A 17,443-nucleotide genomic window follows, 5' to 3' on the forward strand; every position below is an offset into this window, starting at 1 on the left:
TTGAGTCACTTTTTCTTGAGTTTCTTGAGTTGATGTGACTGATCCACTGATAATTAATTCCAGTGACTCAAAATACTGTGCACCGAAGCATTGTTCAAATTCACCGAATACCACATATAATAGATAGATATATAGATAGTAACTTTATTGATCCCGAGGGAAATTCAAGTTTCCAGCATCGCAGTTCCATAGTGCAAACATGTTAGTAAAAAGGCAGTAAAAAAGTTAGTAGTACAAAATACAAAGTACAAAAAATATACCAGATATAAAAATACCAGGAGATGAAGAAAACTGTTAAAACTGAATATAGTGCAGGGTAACAACTGAGATAATGTCATATAAATGTCATGTAAATAGCATGAACATTTATATAAAATTATATACAATACATCTAAATAAATAATACATGCCTTCCTAATTTAACATCTTATTTTGAATCACGAATTAATAAAAAAAAGAGAGAATACAATTAACTTTGATTAAAGCTGTGCACATTTCTTCTTATTAGCCTATTGGGGCATTTGTATCTTTGCATTTGACTTGACCCTTGCTGTGTAGCTTCGGCAATGAAAACATTGCCCTGTTCTGAGTAACATTGTTGTAAATTACTATATATTACTATTTTATATATTTATATATATATATAAATATATATATATGTATGTATGTATATATGTATGTCTGTATATATATGTATATATATGTGTATATATATATATATGTGTGTATATATATATATATATATATACACATACATACATATATATATAAAAATATATAAAATAGTAATATTATGTATGTATATATGTATATATGTAAAATAGTAATATTATGTATGTATATATATACATATATACATACATTCATACATATATATATAAAAATATATAAAATAGTAATATTATGTATGTATATATGTATATATATAAAATAGTAATATTATGTATGTATATATGTATATATATAAAATAGTAATATTATGTATGTGTATATGTATATATATACATATATATGTGTATATATATATGTATATATATATACATATATATATACATAATATTACTATTTTTATATATACATATATACATACATTCATACATAATATTACTATTTTATATATATATATATATATATATATATATCTGGCTATGAGTGATGTGGAGCTACTACAACTGAAACTGAGTACAGTGATACACAATAATGGTAGTATCTGTAACCTCTCGCGATATTTGGGCAACGAGAGCACAAGCGGAAGTAAATAGTCAGTATGGCATGTTGTAGCTAGTGAAGGAGAGCAGGTAGCTCAGTGAAGCGTGGAGGAGCTGCAAGAAGAGTTTAACCGATACAACCAATAACTTACCACCCTCAAGGCTATAGTTGCTCTGATCGTTGAGACATAACAGACTCGTCCCGTCTGCATTCAGCATCATAAAGACCTCATTAGAGTGGAGGAGTCGTTCAGCAGCACGTTTAAGGGCCTGGTGGAGCACAGACGCATGCTAGCTGAGCTAAGCTAACGTGGCTAGTTTCACCAGCTCATGTCGACTATCCTTCAACACAGATAAACAACGTCAACGCAGCTAGTTTGGCTGGATCTAAAATGATAATTGAAAACCTTGATGCCTTGAAAACATGGCTGTCTGAAACCCTCGAGCCCATGTAAGTAACATTAACCACACAGCTGTTTACCTCAACCCCAGCTTTAGCTCAGTCTAAGTTACACCAGCTAATGTTAGAAACACACTACAGTACAACCACATGCACATTCATCACACACATTATATATGTTATATGCTGCTGGGATGTTTGTGTGTCTTACACCTTTACAGAAATGCTTTTTTATAGCAATCCCTTGTTTTAAATTTCATTATTGTTGACTTTTTATACAAAAGTCTTATGTTCAACATTTTATTTTGGCCTATGCTTTTATGATTTTATTCTGTCTTGTTTTTATCTTGATGTTTGCACTATTTTAACTCATGTAAAGCACTTTGTAACTATGTTTGGAAAGGTGCTATACAAATAAAGTTTATTATTATTATTATTGTTATTATCTCTGCACACTTGCAGCTGTGATGCAGACCCTTCTGCCCTAGAAACACACTACAGTACAACTAAATGCACATTAATTACCCACATTATATATGTTATATGCTGCTGTGATGTTTGTGTGTCTTATGTCTTTTTCTAACTTTAAAGAAAAGCCTTTTTTAATAGCAATCCCTTGTTTTAAATTTCATTATTGTTGACTTTTTGTACAAAAGTCTTTATGTTCAACATTTTATTTTTTAGCCTATGTTTTTATTCTGTCTTGTTTTTATCTTGATGTTTGCACTATTTTAACTCATGTAAAGCACTTTGTAACTATGTTTGGAAAGGTGCTATACAAATAAAGTTTATTATTATTATTATTGTTATTATCTCTGCACACTTGCAGCTGTGATGCAGACCCTTCTGCCCTAGAAACACACTACAGTACAACTAAATGCACATTAATTACCCACATTATATATGTTATATGCTGCTGTGATGTTTGTGTGTCTTATGTCTTTTTCTAACTTTAAAGAAAAGCCTTTTTTATAGCAATCCCTTGTTTTAAATTTCATTATTGTTGACTTTTTGTACAAAAGTCTTTATGTTCAACATTTTATTTTTTAGCCTATGTTTTATGTTTTTATTCTGTCTTGTTTTTATCTTGATGTTTGCACTATTTTAACTTATGTAAAGCACTTTGTAACTATGTTTGGAAAGGTGCTATACAAATAAAGTTTATTATTGTTATTATCTCTGCACACTTGCAGCTGTGATGCAGACCCTTCTGCCCTAGAAACACACAACAGTACAACTAAATGCACATTAATTACCCACATTATATATGTTATATGCTGCTGTGATGTTTGTGTGTCTTATGTCTTTTTCTAACTTTAAAGAAAAGCCTTTTTTAATAGCAATCCCTTGTTTTAAATTTCATTATTGTTGACTTTTTGTACAAAAGTCTTTATGTTCAACATTTTATTTTTTAGCCTATGTTTTTATTCTGTCTTGTTTTTATCTTGATGTTTGCACTATTTTAACTTATTTAAAGCACTTTGTAACTATGTTTGGAAAGGTGCTATACAAATAAAGTTTATTATTGTTATTATCTCTGCACACTTGCAGCTGTGATGCAGACCCTTCTGCCCTAGAAACACACAACAGTACAACTAAATGCACATTAATTACACACATTATATATGTTCTATGCTGCTGGATGTTTGTGTGTCTCATGTCTTTATCTCTCTGCACACTTGCAGCTGTGATGCAGACCCTTCTGCCCTCGCCAAGTATGTTGTTGCTTTGGTGAAGAAAGACAAAAGTGAAAAGGAACTTAAAGCCCTGTGTATAGACCAGTTGGATGTATTTCTCCAGAAAGGTAATTAAATCCCCGCTGCTTCATGAAAGTTATACCAGGCAAGTTTCTGTTGCTGTTTATCTTTGTATTAATATATAATCTTTAATTTCTTCTTTCAGAGACCCAACAATTTGTGGATAAGCTGTTTGAAGCCATTGACAACAAAAACTACCTCCCACAGCCAGAGCAGCCATCCTCTGTGATCAAAGTTGAGAAAGATGAGCAGAAAAAAGACGAGGTAATCTTCTAATAATGTCAAAGGCCTATGGAAAGGAGGCTGGGTCACACGTCATCAACGCGTCATATCTTTTGGGGTACAACACATGTGCAGTAAAATCTGGCCTGCACCTGCCAAAATTGAGCCAATCGTAATGCACGCCCGCAGCTTCAGGTGCACTGCGCATGTGTTATACCCTATACCCCAAGGCCAATGTCGGCCCGTGACCCAGCCTCCTTTCCATAGGCCTTGGTAATGTCAAGGATATCTGACTGTTGTTCCATCACATGTGCACCTAACGGTATCAAACAGTATGGAGGACCTCTCATGTCAGTGGCCATCTTAAATGGAAAATACTTATTTGAAGTTACTTTTTTCTTTGTTCAGACAAACCGGGAAGACGAACGGGAGAAGAAGTTTCCTCGGCGAGTGAATCACAGCCCACCGCAATCGAGCTCTCGCTACAGCAGAGATATCAGGTGTGTGCCACTGCCTGTTTCAACTTTCTCTTTCAACTTGTTTATTTTGCCTTATCGCTAATTATCATGTCATGGTTTACCCAAACTTTTTAGGAGAGGAGATGATCGTAAGAGAGATGACCGCTCCAGGAAGAGGGAATATGACCGCATTCCACCAAGGAGAGACACGTACCGCGATCGCTACAATCGCAGGAGAGGCCGCAGTCGCAGTTACAGTCGTAGCCGCAGCCGAAGTTGGAGCAAGGATCGCGTCCGAGATCGCGACAGAGAGAGGGATAGGGACAGAGACAGGGACAGAGATAGGGATCGAGATCGCAGCAGGAGCCGGACACACAGCAGAACTCGGTCTAGAAGCAGGAGTAGAGGTAAGAACCTGATCGATGGATCTAAAATGATCTAAGTCTGTACACACATGATCATCAGCAGGATCACTTTGTGCCCGTTAGAACCATTGTTTTTTTTGTGGAGGGAGCAATAACACCAAAACCTGGTTTTGAAACACCAATCTTTTACCTCTTGCAGTCTGCTCAAAGTTCACTCCATTTGACCTATGATCCTTTTTGTTGCTGACCTTTATTTTTGTGTCCAGTCAGATGACCGCTGACTAAGAAGCTTCTTAAACGCAAAGAATATCTCATGGTGATCTAAGCATTCTGAACTGACGCATTGCAATAGTGATAGCAGCTCAGACAGCTGATCATAAGTAGATAACACAGACAAAAAATACTGGATATTGAGAAAGGGACCATGAAAGCAAGATTTAAATGTTGTAATGTGTATGTCTAGTTTCTCACTGTTATACATGCCATAGTGCCCATTGTGCCATTTTTGTCTATTCGCAGAACGAGATTCTGGAAAGTTGAAGTTCGATCTTGATCGAGTGGATCGGCCACCAGAGACTGGTGATAGCTACACCCCAGCAGTTCTGGTCCCCACTGCAACCACTTCACACTTCCCTGTGCCAACATTGAGCAGCACCATTACAGTCATCGCCCCTACACATCATCATAGCAACAACACCACTGAGAGTTGGTCAGACTTCCGCCCTGGGCACCCTGTGGATCGTGGCCTTTTCACTAGGGGACCACCCCCCTCAACAGAGGAAGCGATGCCGTGACTATGATGGTACGGAAAACTGATTACCTTTTTAAAAGTATGCAGATTGGCTGTGTTTTGTTGTTGTAGTTCTGTGCGTTTGATGTTCTACACGTGTCTGCCATCTTTTCCAGAAAAGGGCTTCTGCATGAGAGGGGACATGTGTCCTTTTGACCATGGAAGTGACCCAGTTGTAGTGGAGGATGTCAATTTGCCCAATATGCTGCCCTTCCAACCTCCACCACTCCCAGGTGTGGACGCACCACCGCCCCCAGGCCTCCCTCCACCACCACCTCTCATGAACCCCCCACCTGTGAACCTGCGGCCCCCTGTGCCCCCACCAGGCTCCCTCCCACCCAGCCTTCCACCTGTTGCAGGTAGGAATTCAGACATTTCTCTCTCATAACAAACACTTTTGCAGTATTTTGGCATCCATGCTTCCAAACTTGTTATGTTTTATTTAGTGAAGGGTCTGATCTCTTGTAATTATGAAACCACTTAACCGTAAACATCAATATTCATGTTTGAAACTGTGAAGTTGTCTATAAAACAAAAGTCTGTCGAAAGCCTAACTTAAAAGATGGCAAGAAAAGGAGTTACGTACCTGGTGAACAGTTTGAATAATGACCATTTCAGCACAGGTCAGATTCACAAATTTGGTTCGACCCTGTGTGTTTTACTCTGTCCGACACAGGTCCTCCTCCTCCGCTTCCTCCTCTGCAACCGTCGGGCATGGATGCTCCTCCCAATTCCATGACCAGCTCTGTTCCCACCATTGTCACCTCTGGGATGCGCTCCTCACTTCCCCAGGCCTCAGTGCCACGCTTCACCTCCGGTAATGCTTGTGTGTCTTTTTGAAGTTACAAATTGAATTGTGTATTTATAAATCACTGTTACTCTACTTAACCTCGAGTTAAATTATCCTCTGTCTGCTGACCAGACAACTACGAGACGGATGTGTACAATCCCGAGGCTCCCAGCATCACCAGTACCCCCAGGCCGATGTACCGCCATCGGGTCAATGCCCAGAGACCCAACCTGATTGGCCTCACAATGGGGGAGGTGGACCAGCCACCAAGAGGTATTGTTCACATGAACTGAACCATTTGAGCTTTGAATAGATTGTCTTAAAACATGCATGTACTTTCCATCCTACCATTGGCATGCTTAGTATTTTGGCCAATGGGATGGTCTGTTGCTGCTTCACAAACAATGGTCACGTCTTGTTTCGGTTGTCTGTTTAAACATCTCGCCCTAGAGTTGTGATCTCTTATTGAGTGGTGTGCGCTGTAGTCTGAAAACTGACTTGTCAGTGTTTGTTTCTTACCAGACAAGACTCCAAACAACAGCATGAGGATCGTTATGGAATCTGATCCGAGGAAGAGACCACCTGTCTCTCACGATGGAGGCCTTCCCATTAAGAAACCATGGCTTGACAAGTAAGACACCTTCTTCCTGTAATATAAAAATAAGTCATATGCTGCCTTTAAATCCAGTGGTTTAACAAATCTCTTTTCTGCTCAGCCCCAACTTTAACAAACCCAACCACCAGGGCTACCACAAAAGAGTCCCATTCTCTCCCAACGCCAAGCTGCTGGTTCGGCAAATTCCTCCCGAGCTCAACAACATCAGCAAACTCAATGAACATTTCAGCAAGTTTGGCACCATTGTCAACCTACAGGTCAGTTCCTATGTGGTGCTATAGATGGTTAGTAGTCAATAAATGATATGTTAATAATTTGTATTATTTATAATAATAATATAAATAAATATGTAGTTACTGTGTAATGCAATCTGTGATGCATTGCAATAGGTAAATAATATATGAACAATGTGTATGTTTGAATCTGATATCAGAAGGTCAAAGCGTTTTTAAAACCACGTTGATATTGATGTTTGACACATAGGGGAATGTTTATGATGTGAAGTTTTGGTTTGTGGTTTATATTAAATCTAAACCCAATTGATAAACCAGTAATCATTCATATTATTTGCAACAGTTGTAGTGTAACCAAATTAGTGTGTGAAAAGTAGTTGGAGGTGTGCTGCTTGGCATTGCTCCACTTTGTCCAGTCCCAGAGTTTTGGTGGACAATAGCTCTGGAGAGAGGTTTGACACTTGTTTGGCCACTTGCGGACATAATCTCCTCTGTGTCAAGACCCGCTTGGGCTGTGTATTGGCAAGAATCTGGCGATACAATATGTATCATGATACGGGGCTAGTGATTAAATATATTGCAGTACTGTTAGCAAGGCAATATAGTGTGATTTAAAAAAAAAAAAAGTATTATTATTTAATTTTAGGCATGTTTTTTCTGCATGTCAGTTTTTCCTTGCCAAAATTTAGCAGAAATTTGGAGCCCTATGTAACCTCCTTGTCGACAAGCTAGTATGAAGTGCTTGGTACCATGGATTTCTTAAGTTTTCTAGTTTTGTATGATGCCAGTATCTTCACTCTAGCTTTAAAAAACTGAGCCCAATACAACCTCAGAAAGATCGAATAGCAGCCGGGCCCGAGGTTAATTAAAAATCGATAAAATGTGCAGTGTTTAGTGTATTGTAATATATGCTGTGTTCTTGCTTGCTTGCATGTTCTGGGTAACCTTGTCGAACCCCTTCTTTAAGTAGCGCTTTATGTCGTTTAGTAGGTGGATTTGTTTTCTGGAGATGGGTAGGCTCAATCCACTCCTCCATAGATGTTAACCTTAAATGTTTCCATTTTATAGCGGGTTTTGGCAGCTAACTTTGTTACTTTATCCCTGTAACCTCTTCCGTGTTGGTTGTCCCCCTGTGACCTTATCGCTAAGCAACCATGGCAACACATTCGTTGCACTTTTCTTTCTCACACGCAGAGTGATACTGAAAGTGCAAAGGAATTAGGCGTCATGGGAGTGGTATGTGGTTATTAAATCACGGCAATGAACCAATCAGCTTGATTTGAGCTACCCGTTCTACAATGAGTAGTATACACAGTTACTGTGACATATGGGATGGGATGGGATGGTGAAAATCACAACATGGAGTTGCTCTTCTCTCCATTTGATAACAGTGTTGAGGTTGAGTTCAGATAAGTCATTCAGTGTTACCTGCAGGATTTACAGTATGTGTGTACCACTGTCAATATAACTGTCTCACAGTACCGTTTTTATTTCTTCTGACAGGTGGCCTTCCAGAACGACCCAGAGGGGGCACTGATCCAGTTTGCCTCTCCAGACGAGGCCAAGCGGGCCATGCAGAGCACAGAGGCTGTTCTCAACAACCGCTTCATCAGGGTGCACTGGTTTCGTGATGATGGGAGTGATGGTCAGGGCCAGGGCCCGGGCCAGTCTCACTTACTGCAGCAGCCTCAGCCACAGCTAGCCATGGTAAATGTTCATTTTACATCTGTTACTCATAACATGTGGTCGTTACAAATGACTGATTATGAGAGACTAAATCAGTTTTTATGCAAATGTCCTGCAGTTTCAAGAGTGTTTGCGATGAACCTGGCAATTCTGGGAACATTTCATAATTTGCTGTGGTGTTGTACCTCTGCTAGTGGATAGCTGGCCAAACATGAATAACCTCATACAATATCTGATATTTGTAGTGCAGCACCAGTGAGAAGCCTGGAAATTTGAGTCTGGTAAAGTACGCTTGGCTCCAAAATACTACACAGACAGACAAATCGATTTTCAAGTTCAGTGAAATACTACACGGTCGAACCGCTGCATGCGCCACCACAAAAATAGCGCTGCTTTAAAAATACAATTATAAGGTTTTGATGTTATTGCCTAGGAATCAAGAGGCATCTTTTAGGACTCACACCGTTGTGCAGGAACACACAGCATCTTCCCCTCGAGGAGTTTTTGTTTTTGTGTAAAACTGGGCATGAGACACCACAGCATTGTTCTCTCTTGGCTTTCACTTTTGTCACTTGAAAAAAACTATTACATTCATGTCAGTGCTACTTCCATATACAGTTACAGTACAAAGAACTTCTTTCTCTGAGTGTTGTGAGTCATTCTAGGAGACTTAGGAAGTCAGTAAACAAAGTAGATGATACAGATGCACCTTTTAGCTCGACAAGAAAACTAGAATATTAAACATCAGAATTGTTGTCTGACAGTGGCTATGTCAAAACGCATTAATCCCGACATAATGTGATTCATTCATTCAGCAGGCCTCAGCCACGTCTCTTAAGCAGTCTGTCAAAGATCGCCTCGGACCCCTGCTCACTGCGAACTCTGAGCCCTCACAAGATTCCAGTGTAGCCTCTCAGGTGTGTGTGGGTGATGGGCGTTGAGGGTGTGCTTTTTCACATATACTAGTCAAAATGTGAAGAAGGTGTGTATAAACACTGTGTGTGTTTTACCCCTTTTGGAGCAGAATCCCTCTAAGGTGTCAGTGAAGGACCGTTTGGGTTTCTCTGCCAAACCAGCAGCTCCGGTTGGGAAAGTAAGTGCTCTCGCTGTTCAGAATAACTTATTCTCTTTCTCACCTTCTGTTTCAAAATTATAAATGTTATGTGCTGTTGTTTTCCTCCTTATCAGGTGTTTTCAACATCAATGGGCCTCACAAAGACTGTATACAATCCTGATGCCCTGAGGGCAGCCCAGAAAAACTCAGAGGAAGTCTTGAAGAAGAAACAGGTGAGAGAGAAATGGAGGGAAAATAGGGAGGGGAGAGATTCAAAAGTAACGTCACAATAGTAGAATGAAAAGGGAAGCATCTAACTTGGATTCTCATACTAAAAACAGAAAGGCAGTACCTAATCATTTCCCATAACTGCTTTCACAGGAAGCTCTAAGACTACAGCAGGATGTAAGGAAGAAGAAGCAGGAAATATTGGAGAAGCACATTGAGACACAGAAGGTAAGATAATCTGGAGTAGAGGTTTACGACTTGTACATTCAAGTGTTCCCATCATCTGCATTTAGATTCTGCAACCGCTCTATGCAAATCTTGAATCAGTCATTGTGTGAGCTGTAAAAGAGGTCTGACTCACCACGTCAGTAACATGAGGAAACATGAGTCCCCGAGCCAGTCAGTGGACTCTACTTTGGTTTGTTTGTGTAGATTTACAAACAGTGTTTGAGAGCTTTGTGTGGGATCTGTGACTCATTTACTGTGTGATCTTCATCAAAGGGTTGAAGGATCATGTATCAACATGTAACATTCAGGGCTTAAAGTTCTCCGGTACTGTACTGACATTTAAAATAGATAATTATATGTCTGTGGTAGGGCTGGGTGTCATGGCCTTCTATCCCGATATAGGTAATTTCATATCTCGATAACGATATACAGTATATATCACAATATAGCATGTTTTCAGGTGATTCAATAATAAATAGTCTATATATGAAATAACCGCATGGTAAAGCCTATTTTTGTATACTCCTTAAATACGTTACAAATGGAAAAGTTCAGAGTCTTTTCTTTAGTTTCAAGTGAAATTATAGAGATATTAAATAAATACAGGTCTAGCTTAGGGGACAGCAAATGTATTGTGAATCAAAAACAGCTGATAAATGCATTTTACAGGACGGATCGCAGACATTAAGACTCATAATCATTTATACATAAACATCTTGGTCTGAATCAAATGCATGTAAAGCCTACATAACCTCACTGATTATTATATCATTGGTTATGATAACTGAGGTTAGCTGTAGAGTCGTTAGTACTTGTTTTGGACCTGCTTTTGTTTACATACGGTGTCATTGTAATGCACAAGTAATGGACATGTAGTGTGATAGTGTCAAGCATTCATACCAATCGAAAATGAGCCACTAGAATCAATGTTATTCACTTCACCTGTCAGTGGTCTTAATGTTATGGCTGAACGCTGTATATCATTATATGGCTCAACCCTAGTCTGTTACAGTTACAGCCATAAGGAGCCCTTTTGTAATAATAAATCGAGACCTACTTTATTAATATAAAAAAAAGTTTACACTGTGGCTCCGCGTAGTGTCTGCTCAATAATGCACGTGACTGCGCTACCTTTTGAAAAAGCACTGCAATGAATGAATAGGTGAATTTGTTTTGTGTTCACATCATTCATGTCATGATCTTTTGGACTGATTTTGCAATCATTAGACAGCATTAGGCCTATTATGCTGCATGTGCTGTTTAGAGATCAACGGAGGAACGAGCGCTGAAAAGTTTGAAAGATGGGCGTATTGGATATTCTTTGAAATTTGTGCTTGGAAAAAATGAGTAAAATTATCCATATTTTTATAGCAATATTAAATCTTAAATCTCACGTCTTGTGTGATTTCTGACTGACGGTGTTATTTTATCATTTTATAATAATTCTCTGTTTTTGTTCTGCTCACCTCCCATACAGCTCCTGATATCCAAACTTGAGAAGAACAAAGCAATGAAGGCAGAGGATAAAGCCAAGATCATGGAAACGTTGGGCATGTTCACCAAGTGCATCACCAAACTGCAAGAGGAGATAAAGGGAATCTCAGGCAGCAACAACCCGCTACGCACAGCCAAGAGCAGAGCCCAGGTAGTGTAGTGCTTTGAATGCTTTCTCTCAGCTAGTGCCATCCATGCAACCCACCAACACACAACTCTACTGATAAAGTTAGTGGTATGAAACCAGCATTTGGTTTATACTCTAGCTCTAAGTTTGTATTTAACCAGCTTTCATTCTGCATCTTTGTTCATCTAAATGTTCCTTGTCAAAAGCAACTAGTTTACCCAGTTGACTTATTACCTCCGACTTGCAACGTCCACTTTCCTGATGTGAGTTGATCATTTGTTCAGGCACAGAAGGAACTGCTGGACGCAGAGCTGGATCTGTACAAGAAGACCCAGGCCGGAGAGGACACTGCTTTGTTGAAGATCAAGTACACCCAGCTGCAAATTGAGGTATTGACTTGATCTTGAAAGAGAAAACTGTCTCTCAAGCTTTTGAGTTGAATCTCCACAACTCATATTATGTATTTCATGATATCAGCCAGATATTTGTGCTCTGTATGACTTCTTCCCGTTCCCGTTCTTTTTTTTTTTTTTACTCAGGCGGCTAAAAGGGGAATCCTGTCACCAGGACGAGGCCGGGGGCTCCACGCTCGGGGTCGTGGTGCCCTCCGGGCCCGGGGAAGGGGCTCCAGAGGACGGGGAAGAGGTGTGTCACTGCACGCATGCGTGGACCATCGGCCACGAGCGCTGGAGATTTGCGGTTTCACCGATGCAGACCATGTAGACCTGCTGCCACACTTTGCTGTAAGTCAGCCCTATAACTACATTACTGAGAAAAGGAGATCTGATATCCGCAATTATCCAATATGACCTTTTGATGGAAGCCGTGGGTGGGAGATCAGAGGACTGTGTTAAAGGGCACTGCTAGCGTAACTGTTGAGGGGGGGGGGGGGACATTCAGAGCTCGCCGGTCAGTCAGGACATGACAAATAAAGCTTTCAGCTGTTCTCACGTCCTTTAAGGATTAAGGCTGCGTGTAGTGTGGTTAAACAGAAATTAAAAAAAATATAAAATCTTAAAGTCAACATAATCTAAAAATGACATGCATCACTTTATTTACTTTTTGTACTGTAATGGAATTATTAACCTAAAGGGATAACATAAATGAGGATTTCAGTAAAAACAATATAGAAATTTTAATTAATTTTAATATTTATTATGCTCTATTGAATATAAAAACAAACATAGAAATAATCTCACTTGAGCTACATTTATTACTTTTTTTTATATATTAATTATGCTCTGTTGCATATACAGTAATACCATGTGCAGTGTAGCCAAAAGAATCAACAGTGTCCTCTGGTGGTTATAACTGCACAGTGGAACTGACCACATATGATGCAACAGCACACAATTACAGTCCAATCTGTCTAAATATACATTAAATGGTTTATGGTACATAGAGTATATCTTAAACTCACTTTCACATGGTCCAGTTATTCACTCCTCAACCACCAGAAAAAAAATACTATAAACAGAAACCATCAAAACAAAATAAAATATATCTTTTTTAAATATCTACACACAGAAACTCACACACGACTGGCAGTTATTTTTTGTATGTTCTGAGCATAAACTCTGTCACTACTGCTTATTTCACCAGCTATGATACTACCACCAATCTCAAATTAAATCTAAGCGGGAATGAGGTAAAGCAGCTGCAATATTAAAAGCAACTTATAGAAAAAAACACTTAATCTAAGGCACGGTTGGTAATTGAAAATGTATGAGATAATTTTTCAATAATTGCACAGGAATGAGTTAGTCTGTAAAGTGACCAAAATATTGTCTGTTCACAATTTTGAAGCAATTTGGCGAGATTGAAGATTGCCGGATTGATGAAAACAACCTGTCTGCTGTCATCACTTACAAGACGAGATCGGAGGCAGAACAGGTGAGTCGACTACCAGCCATGCACACACTGAAATATTCTTTACTTTCTTTCTTAATTGAGTTTCTTCAAGCTGAAGTAGGCGAGATTGGATCAAATATGATTTTTAAAAAGTTATTTTTATAAAACGGTTGCTATATCGTGACAGTAGTACATGAAACAGGTAACCTGAAAAAATGTGCCTCTGTGTCCTCCGGTGCTCCTAACGGCATCTGCAAGATTTCAAAGGCCGGAGGAAAAAAAGCAGTAAGAGCTGATCTGAGGTCTGCTGTCCATCTGCTGTCTATGAGAGCCGGCTGTGAATCACTCCCGAACTCCGACCAAACGGTCAAACTAGGCAGCGCTGATCAAATATGAATCAATATTATGTTACTGTAATGCCTATTTCTCGCCTCAAATGTTTTCAGAATCATCTTGTAGTGTACTGTTTAGCTGTAAAATGAGAAAGTTTGTGACGCGGCCGCCATTGTGAAATCTGGTGAAGTAACGCAAAGTTTCAGCCACATGACCGCACAGCCAATAGGAACGCTCTCTCAATGAAATGACCTGTGATTGGTCAAAGTCTCCCGTCACAGGCTAGATTTTTTAAAGCCTGAAAACAGAGCCATGAGGAGGAGCAGAAGTCTAGTTTTCTCTCAGAACACGTGAATTACAATATGCTGAAAGGTTATGGAATTTTTGGTATGATGCCAAACCTATACTGCCTACTGCCACTTTAAGATTCTATCAGTGAAATGTATTTTGGCTGGCGCACCAAAATCTGCTTAAGCCCATTATTTTTTCAATTCTTGATGTACCTTTTTTACCCTTCATATAAAACATCTAACCATGTGCTTCTGTGTTTCGTCCACCTGTAGGCGGCTATTCACGGAGTGAGGTTCAACAACCAGACTTTACGCCTGGCTTGGCATAAGGTCGTCACGACTCTCAGTACTGCGGATGCTGACGAGGCAGAACCGGAGGAGGATGAGGTTTGTGGACATTTCTCACTGTGCATTTATTTATGTTTCTCTTTATAGCGCCTATTGTAGCTGATCGGGACTTGGTTCTGCGTAAAGTTTACTGTAAAGAGGATGAGGGATCAAGCTGGATCGGTCTTATTTCTTCCTGTGCTGCCATTGGTGCTAGAATACAAATCCACCAGGAAATATTAAATTTAGTGGAGATATTTGGTTGTTGTCTGTTCAGATATCATATGAGGAAAGCTTATTAAATACCTATTTCTTGCTGTGTTACATTTTGAGAACACAAGAGGGAGCCATTACACATTACAGCAAGAATTGTTTTTATGTGGCTTTTGCATGGGCACTCGTACTTTCATTAAGCAGCTGGTGTGTCTGCAGCATGATACTCTCAATCTCAGAATTTAGTCCCTCTCGAGACCTTTTAAATACATGGTGTGCTGATGATGCTCAAAATGAAAGGTATTTCCACTTTTAAATTGTCTTTCCTAGTCTTTTTAATCATCTATGGAGAGCATTAATCTCACTGTTTTTTAATTTTCTCCCATCAGTACCCGGAAGAGTCGCTGAGTGACGATGCATTGCTGCAGGATGACGATGAGGAAGAAGACGACAACGAGCCTCGCTCCTGGCGCAGATGAAGATCAGCCAGACGCTCTTTCCCTGGTTGCACCGGTGTGGAAGACGAGCAACAAATCCAGCAGATTTATTAGATTTCAATGCCTGTTCATAAACCAACAAGGAACATTTCACTTTGGCTAGACTTTTTTTTTTTTTCCCCTCAGAAATGTGTAACCTGCAGAAGAACCATGTGCGAGTTTGATTACTTTTAATGTGTATACCAGATGACACAATAGATTTTTTAATGCTCTTAATGTAGAAATAGTTCTGTATTTTTTTTTTTTTTTTGTTATTTCGGTTCACAAAACACAAATAGTTTGTCTGAATATGTGACAGCTGATCACTTAAAGACACCTTTGTTGAACTCTCAGTTTAAGAAAACAAAACCTGTGTTGTAATTTAACTGAATGACCGACTGTAGCTTTTGCAGAATAGTGTTAGGTTGACTGGTTTAAATGCTCGTGTAAATATTTTATGTCTGAGTTTAAATGATTTGTATGAAAGCTTGGCTTCTCAGTTCTTGGCTTTACTTTGGATTGTACAAAAAATAAAGAATTGAAATGGTCTGAAAAACATCCTGCCAAAAAACAAACAAAAAAACAACAAAAAAGAAAAAGAAAATAAGAAAATGCTGTGGCAGTGAAAAAAACACTCCGAAAAGAGCTGAAAAAAGACCATTTCAAAAAACAAAAAAAAACTTCCTCTTCCCCTAAAGAGCAAACTTCCTACACAATTCCTACTTCTATCACTCTTTTTTTTTTTTTTTTTTTTTTGGGATCGGTAAGGTAATCTAATGCAATGATTTCCATGCCAAGGTAAGAACATGACGATCTGATAGTATATTTAAGCAAAATTTTTAAATTTCCTCATATTGCTTAGCCTCACAAACATGTGCATGCCTTTACATTTATATGAACTAAATACTAATGCCACAATAACTAAGAACATTTGTGTTCTTTTCATTGCAGGAGCCGTCCGTCTGCAGTATCCAGCTACAACTCCTCTTTCTCCAAGAGGCTTCAACATTTTAAAATGCAATTTTGTATTTACTGTAACAATATTTGTCTTTAAACAAACTGCTGTATTAAAAATACTTTTTTATAAGAAATGTAGATGAATATTTTTAGCGTTTTGTGTGATAAGTGCCTGCTACAAGTTATTGAACCATCTTGTAAATGAAATGCAACAAAAACTTATTTTAGGCTATTGAACATCATTTTCTACATTTAGACAAAGTTGAAAAGTTTCTGTTATAGAAAACTTGGCTCACATGATACATGGTACACTGCTACACGGGATAGAATCAATCTATATTGATCACCTTGGAAAATTTGGAGAATTAAATGCAGGGCTGGAAGTATCAAATTACTCTGGTTACTGTAACTGCACAATGTACTTGTATTTTCAAAAATCTGTATTTTCGCTTTTAAGCACTTTTGATTACAAGTATTGTACTTCGCTATATTTCAAATCACATCCTTTACAGAGTAAAAAAATCACATGAAAATGCATATTTAGCATTATTGTACCTCGGCTTAGTTTTAGAAAAAAAAGGCAGCATGGTGGACTTCATGGTGCAAAATACTCCCAGAATTAAAAAAGATATGGACGCCTCACATCAGCTAAAGTCCAGTGTGTAATGTAAATAAGCCCAAATTTAATGGAAATATGTGATGCTGTCAATATAATGTCAGTATTTCAAACCTCACACCAACAACTCTGTAATCATACAACCCTCCCATATGATGTGAATGTTATTAGCGTTCACTGAGTGGTTTGATCGGTGTGGTGTTTTGCAGCTATAGCTTATTTTTCTCATGTTCTACGATGTCTGCCTCATAGTTTCGTGTTGACATCAGTCTTTGTCACTTTAATTGTACAACTCTTGTAACATAAAAGCACTTTTACAACAGTCATGTCTCCAATAGGCCTTTTAAAAATGTAATACAGCAGACATTTTGCCTTGTTGAAGCAGGAAAAGCACGGGTATTACTAATAACATTAACAATGGCTTTGTTCTATTCAAGTGTCCCAGTAAGTCCTGACAGTGTAGCTCAACGGTGAGCCAGCATGCACAATACCACAACCCTGAAACTGAAGCAGCTAAATGGAATTCAGCCATCGTTCGTTTTAATGTGCTTTTCCTACTGTGACATGTCAAAATGTCCTCTGTGTCACCTTTTGCTTCCTTCAAAAACCAAACGTGAATTTGAGTCGTGTTTAGGTTAAAGGGATTTTGCTTCTTGTAAGGAGTTGGTATACACCTGCAGAGAGGCTCTCCACAGAACAGCTCCCACAATCCCTCAGCCTCGAA

General features: G+C 38.8%; 1 protein-coding gene across 1 annotated transcript; it reads left to right on the forward strand.

Annotated features, from left to right (window-relative positions):
* Window positions 1-1,251: 1,251 nt before the first annotated feature.
* Window positions 1,252-15,945, forward strand: rbm26 (RNA binding motif protein 26). The gene is given in 23 exon segments (XM_037752432.1): window positions 1,252-1,659; window positions 3,294-3,412; window positions 3,511-3,629; window positions 3,996-4,087; window positions 4,181-4,452; window positions 4,930-5,168; window positions 5,170-5,212; window positions 5,317-5,559; window positions 5,877-6,017; window positions 6,123-6,263; window positions 6,513-6,621; window positions 6,707-6,863; window positions 8,343-8,546; window positions 9,341-9,442; window positions 9,550-9,618; window positions 9,714-9,812; window positions 9,961-10,035; window positions 11,513-11,680; window positions 11,941-12,045; window positions 12,196-12,399; window positions 13,463-13,549; window positions 14,404-14,517; window positions 15,060-15,945. Coding segments are annotated over 23 exon segments (3,051 nt in total). The 5' UTR covers window positions 1,252-1,600; the 3' UTR covers window positions 15,150-15,945.
* Window positions 15,946-17,443: the final 1,498 nt, after the last annotated feature.

The sequence above is a fragment of the Sebastes umbrosus genome, chromosome 2 (assembly GCF_015220745.1).
Source record: "Sebastes umbrosus isolate fSebUmb1 chromosome 2, fSebUmb1.pri, whole genome shotgun sequence".
In the NCBI taxonomy this organism is placed as follows: Eukaryota; Metazoa; Chordata; class Actinopteri; order Perciformes; family Sebastidae; genus Sebastes; species Sebastes umbrosus.